Genomic DNA, 6259 nt, shown 5'->3' on the forward strand with positions numbered 1-6259 from the left:
GGTATTTGTACTCCTCCACCACATCACATCGGAGCTTAGAGTGTGTTATACTTTTGTCAAGATAATACACACTGTAGCCGATGTGTATCTACAGTTATCAGAAAGAAGCCATAACCAAGATACATGGATTATTCCTTTTTATAACTTCAGGTCAATACAGGTCTGCTAGTTATATGACGTACAATGCTGTGAAGTCACACCCTGTTAAGTTCTAAATTCATGTAAGACTTCCAGAGTACTCTGATGACACTGAGAAGGACATCTCCAATTTAATAGTAAATTTTACATGGACTGATTCTTACATAGTGCTTTTCTACTCTCCCAGAGTACTCAAAGCGCTTTATACAACATGACATTCACCCATTTACACAAGCATACTTACTAACTACCATTCACACACATTCTTGCTCTGATGAATGCAATTTTATTTAGAGCAACTTGGGGTTAATGTCTTGCCCAAGGATATTTGGCGTGCAGACTAGGGGGAGCCAGGGATCAAAACACCAACTTTCCAATCAGTAGATGACCTGCTCTGCCTCCTGAGCTACAGCCACCGCATTTTCTGTTCTTTAGATTACTTATTGACATCATAGTTGGGAAAACGTCCAAACAAACACATGACCTCTCTTTTTTTTTTTTTTTTTTTTTTTTTAACCTGTCCCGTTTGGTTCTTTTGCCATCAGAATTATTGTCTAAAGGCGAAGAAAGATGCCCAACGGATTTACTTTACCAAATGGACCATCCCACCCTTGCCGTAATGGTCCATTTGATTCACCTTTTATTGTTTATTTTATTTTCACTTGCTGAATACGGGACAGACTTGACTGGTGGAAAGAAGGGGGAGAAAGAAAGAGGGGTGAAAAAAAAAAAAAAAAAAAAAAACCTGAGAAGAGGGACGGGGAAAAAGGGCAAAAAACAAAAACCAACAGAATAAGCAGACAAAAAATACATATATCGATCACCTGGATCACCTGTTGAGAAAGAAAAAAGAAAGCAAGCAGAAGAAAACGAGAGTAATAAACAAGATCACAATGATATATGGGAATATGACAGTAAATACTAAATATTAAACATTATTGTGCAGCACGTGAGATCGACAGCGCAGTGTGTGCTTTGAGGTAGGAGCCAAAAAGGGTGTAGTTTGTGTGTGATCACCTGTGTGTGCACCTGTGAGCATGAACGCGCTTGTTTTTAAAAGGTTCCTTCATGTAATGATCTGCTAGAGGGTGTGGGGGGCCACTGCCCCGACCTCCAGGGCATGAAGCAGGTATGGAGGAGATCGAAACTCCAGACATCCAGAGGCCCCCAGAACACAAGAGACCAAGGAAGACCAACAGAGGGGCAGCCGTGCCACTATCCCAGAAGAGCTGAGGAGAGTCCCAGATGAGGGGTCACTCAGCAGCCGCGGAGCAGAAGCCGGGGGGGGCTGCAGTGACGTGCCCGTGAGCTCCGCCGGCAGCCAGCTGTGCCTGAGTGACCGAGCCCCGGGCCGAGAGGCCAAGGGCACCCCATCCCCGAAGTGGCCCGAGCGAGCCCCAGGCTCCATGCCCCGATAAGCAGCCGCCAAGGAGTGAGCCGGTGGGTACCTGGGCGCCCACCCCCGGACACAAAGAACCACCAACGCACCGATGTCTGAGGGCGTCTGCCACCGGCAGGGGAAGTGGTGGGGGAGATGGGCCTCCAAACCTTGGAGGGCCTGAGATGTCCCCAGAGAGGTGGCATCTGATACCCAACCTGACATATAGACACAGACAAACAGGCACACACAGATACAAACATCTATTCCCACCCTCATGCTCTCATATACAATTACTCAACACTCACCCAACGTGGAGACAGACATGAAGAGACGCTGTACACACAATCACACTCCCCAAGCGTACTCTAAGCCCCGGGTCTAGGTACCCTTGCCCCTGGAGGGGGAAACTGCGCCCAGACCCAGGTGGTGTTACCCTTTTCCCTGCGGTGGGGAGAAGCAGACCGCCCCGACTCCGCAGCAGCAGGGAGGCCCCACATTCCAGACCCCAGTCGGACGGCCAACTCCTCCTCCTAGCCCCCCCGCTCCAGCAGGCCGCAGAGAACGGGGGTGTAGGAAGACTCCAAACCTCCCTCCACCCGCTCATATGTAGTGTTGATGCATGTGTGTTCTAAGGTGCATTTAAAACCCAGGAGGGCATGGAGCTACCTGCCAGAGCAGCAGGTAAGCGTATAGCCCCTCCTGCTAGCCCTCAATGTCTACGTGTATTTAAAATTGAGAGGTGGGCAACGACGCCAGGGGTGAAGTGTACACCCTGATGGTAATTTGGCATCCGTGTAGCGTGCCCACCCCCAAGATCCTATATGTATGTGTAATGAAAGTGTGAGTAATGTGAATGTCTAAGTTGTGGGATAAAATTGAGGCAGAGGCAGCCAGAAGGGGACAGAGGGGGGGGATGTCTCCTCTGCACCCTGGTGACACACCCCTACCCCAAGGCCCTGCATGTGTGGGTGATTGTGGTGGAGCGGGAAGAGGGAGGCAGCTGGAGATGGAGAGGGAAGGAAGGGAGGGGCAAGTGACCCCTCCCTGGGGCCAGCTCCCCCGCTGACCCCAGTAGGCATCCCCATACTCTGCAACCCGCCAGGGTAAGGGGGCCCAGGCCCATCCAGACCGGGGCCCAGTGCAGCAACGCCGCCCGGCCCACAGAGCCCGGGACAGTCCACCTGACCCCACCACAGAGAAAACTGCACCCACCCCATCATCCACTCATCTTCCAGACTACACAAGACAATAGACGCCCAGGCTGAGATCTTCCTCCACCTCTCCTGTATCTCCCCCTCCTGCAGAGAGAGTTCCTGAAGAGAGGAAATCTCCTGCAGGATTTGACAACCTCCCCCACCAGTTGAAGAGCCCCCCAGGTGGTTCGATGCACAAGCGGCACCCTGCGCCAGGACTGGGCCCCCATACACCCACCCGCCCACAACCCCGGCAACACACCAACCAGGACCCAAGCCCCTGAGGCTTGGCCAGGGCCCCAGCCCAGAGACGGAGTGCCCCCAGAACCTCACGCCCATCCCGGACCCACCCAGGGGCAGCCAGAGATGCTTTTTTTGATACTTAATGGATCGGATTACATTTTTTATTTTTCGCCGATATCCGATCCAGTAATTTAGGTCAGTATCGGACCGATACCGATACGTAATATCGGATCGGTCCATCTCTAGTTTTTACACATGCATGTTGAAAGGGCAAAAATATTCTTGAGGCGCCATTAATAATATTATTAAAATATTATTAAAATTGAGGGTTATTATACACTTTAAATAGAGCAAAGCTGCATTTTGATAAAAGTTAAGGTCTCCAAAGCATTCTGTTCAGTTTGTTTGCTTGATTATGCTTTAAAGGCATCAAAATGCATAGTGGGATTAGTATACAAGTAAAAACTGTGACAAGGATTGGTACAGAACAGATAAACATAAGCAGTCACTTAGCAGGTGATGAATTTGTGTGGTCTGCACTACTTCTTTGATTGGGTGACAGGAGTTGAAAATAACTGGATGAGAGAACCATGGGGAGGTCCCTGCATAATTTCAAGAAAACTCTGTTTTAAACGCCATCACAGCTCACACTGAGCACCAGAAAAGTGTCTTTGAACGCCGCTTTTCCCGGCACCCACAAAACAGGCACTGGCGAGGGTGACTTCCAGGCTCGCCTGTCTATGGCAGCGGACCCAGTTTCACTGTCTGTAAACACATTTCCAGTTCAACCAACAAAGAAGCTATGAATATGCTGTGAATAACATATGGGTTTATGAGATCTGCCAGTCATTGCATTCTGTTTTTATTTCTATTTTACAAGCATCCCAGTAGTTTTGGAATTGGGTTTGTAGTTGTCGAGCTGTTGGTGCTACTTCAAGAATGTGTTGCGTCCCACTCTGCTTTAGATTTCTTCTATGGAGAAGAACCTGAAGAGCATGGAGGAGGAGAATAAACAGATAGAAGAAAGGAATGAGGCCTTGTTCCTGGAGCTATCTGGCCTTAGTCAGGCTTTGATCCGCAGCCTAGCCAACATCAGCCTGCCTACCATGGTAAGCGTACAGTTTTTTGGTTTGCTTTTTAAGAAAAGAAACCTCAGCATCTTCCTCATTTCAGCAGCTTTAAACATTTCACTTGAAATTCAACTTGGGTTCAACCTATTGAAGACTTTAGCCTGAAAAGATTTATAGAGTAAGATCAAATAGCCTTTCTTTCATTTTTTCCAAATTAGCATTTTTGTCAGTAAGCAACCCTGTGCGATGGATGTTTTTCACAGCATAGCTTCACAGTACAACAGAACAGTCAGCCTAAAGCAGCTGATAACTTAAACCCCATGCAACTGTCTCTCTCAAAGAAAACTAATGATAGCATACATTTAAGAGAAAACACATCTGAGTAGTATTGTGTACTAGCACTGTTTTGGGTGTTAAACCTTTTCATTTTCTTGACGTGCATGTCTTTAGCAGGAGCCACTATCAGAGCAGAACTTTGACAGCTATGTGGACACCCTGACCCACATGTTTACCAACAAAGACTGCTACCAGAACCCCGAGAACCGGGCTCTGCTAGAGTCCATCAATCAGGCAGTAAAGGGCATCGAGGTGTAAGCGAAACTGGATGACGGCGGGTGGCAGGGCATCATGGTGACGCCACCAATCTTTTTTTTCCAAACCCTTTAGATACTCTGTGTCATGAGTTCTTCTCATTGGAGTTTTGTCCTCTGTTCTTTGCATTTGTTTCCTGTTTGCATGTTGCTTTATAAAGGTGTGAGCGTGAACAGATGTGTGGATGTAAAGCGTGTCGAGGCACACTGAAAGCAAACTGTTGCCATGAGCAAGGGCACCTCAAGGTATACACAGAAAGGCACAGAGAGTACAGAACAAAGGAGTGCAGTATCCCGCCTGAGCTGAGCAGATTCTTAGTTAGTGAACATTTCTCATCTCCACTCAATAATGTTGATAGTATTCTATATGAGCATAGTGATGTTGCACTTCCAGGACTAGTTTGTAGATTCATTGTTACTATTGCTGTGTATCTATTTAAGTCGACTGCAAATGTTGGTTTAATAACTTATTTATTCATGTCTGCGGTAATATTTTTATGTTGACTATTTATTATTCATTATTGATTTTATTTTATTTCAAAGTGCTACCTGAGAAGATTTTAACTGGAAACTAAGAGAAAGGAGTCATTTCCTCTGTACCGCTTAACAAAGAGGAAATATTTTAAGATATCAACTATGAATTGTTTTATATATCTTATTATTTATTTAAAACACTGGGATCTTTTTAAGTGCAAATATTTTGTAACAGAAAGTTTTTTAATAATTTTCTAAAAAATCTTTTGTGCTTCTGTTTATATGAGTTTTCTTTTTTTCCACAAGCTATTTTGAGTACATTGCAATACACTGGGAAAATTGAGCTGCACATATTTCAGTATTTATCTGGTAATGACGAACAAAGTGATGGTGAATATTTATTTTGTACTGTCTATGTGTTAACGATGGCTGTGTATGGATTAGTCTTTATGTTTGCTCTTGAAATAAAGGTCAACCCAAAATGAATATGGACTGGACTGAGTGTATACGTGCATTGATTCAAACCATTACTCAGTAGTATTATTATTATAAATGCATACGCTTCAGTATGTTAAGTAAAACAGCCTTTTACTGCTAAAACCTCTTAAAGGTTCTGGAAAACCATAATCAGCGTTAGAACCGACTGTGTGGTCAAGGTTTTGTGTAATTCTAGTATATGTCTGTGAAGGTTCTCAGTCATCCAGGTCATTGTAGTCTAGGAAAAGAAGAAAGAAAAGCGTCTGGACTTCTTAGTTGCTTGAAGACGTTTCAGCTCTCATCCGAGAAGCTTCTTCAGTTCTAAGGTCAAATGGTGGAGAGTCCCAGATTTAAGCCCTATGGGAGTATCCCCCAAGATACTCCCAAGGGGGCCTTTGGAGAGACCAAACATCCACTTCATAATTGACACAACATAGAAGAGCCACCTCGATGGGACAAGACTCGGTGGTCAATCTGCATCTAAAGGACAAAGGTCACTCTTTCAAGGACGCCAATGTTCATATTTTGGACAGAGAAAACATTTCGTGTGAAAGAAGCCATCTATGTCCACTGTGAACGACCATCTTTGAACAGAGGGGGCAGCTTACGACACAGTTTGCCATCTCTCTCTCGTGTGATTAGTAGAGGATCAATAGGGGGTCCACGACCCTCTTGGGGACACTCCCATAGGGC

The 6259-nt window shown here is 45.7% G+C and overlaps 1 protein-coding gene across 7 annotated transcripts in view; it reads left to right on the forward strand.

Annotated features, from left to right (window-relative positions):
• LOC100694572 (myelin transcription factor 1) overlaps positions 1-5575 on the forward strand; it is a 55043-nt gene extending 49468 nt beyond the window's left edge. For 6 of the 7 annotated variants that reach the window (XM_025901497.1, XM_019350110.2, XM_019350106.2 and 3 more), the window contains 2 exons: positions 3921-4064; positions 4476-5575. In XM_025901497.1, the coding sequence (XP_025757282.1) occupies positions 3921-4064; positions 4476-4619 (288 nt within the window). In that variant the 3' untranslated portion in view covers positions 4620-5575. The remainder of the gene's footprint in view (positions 1-3920; positions 4065-4475) is intronic. The other variant, XM_019350109.2, reaches the window with a different exon arrangement.
• Positions 5576-6259: the final 684 nt, after the last annotated feature.

This window comes from Oreochromis niloticus, linkage group LG20 (genome assembly GCF_001858045.2).
Source record: "Oreochromis niloticus isolate F11D_XX linkage group LG20, O_niloticus_UMD_NMBU, whole genome shotgun sequence".
NCBI classification, from domain to species: domain Eukaryota; kingdom Metazoa; phylum Chordata; class Actinopteri; order Cichliformes; family Cichlidae; genus Oreochromis; species Oreochromis niloticus.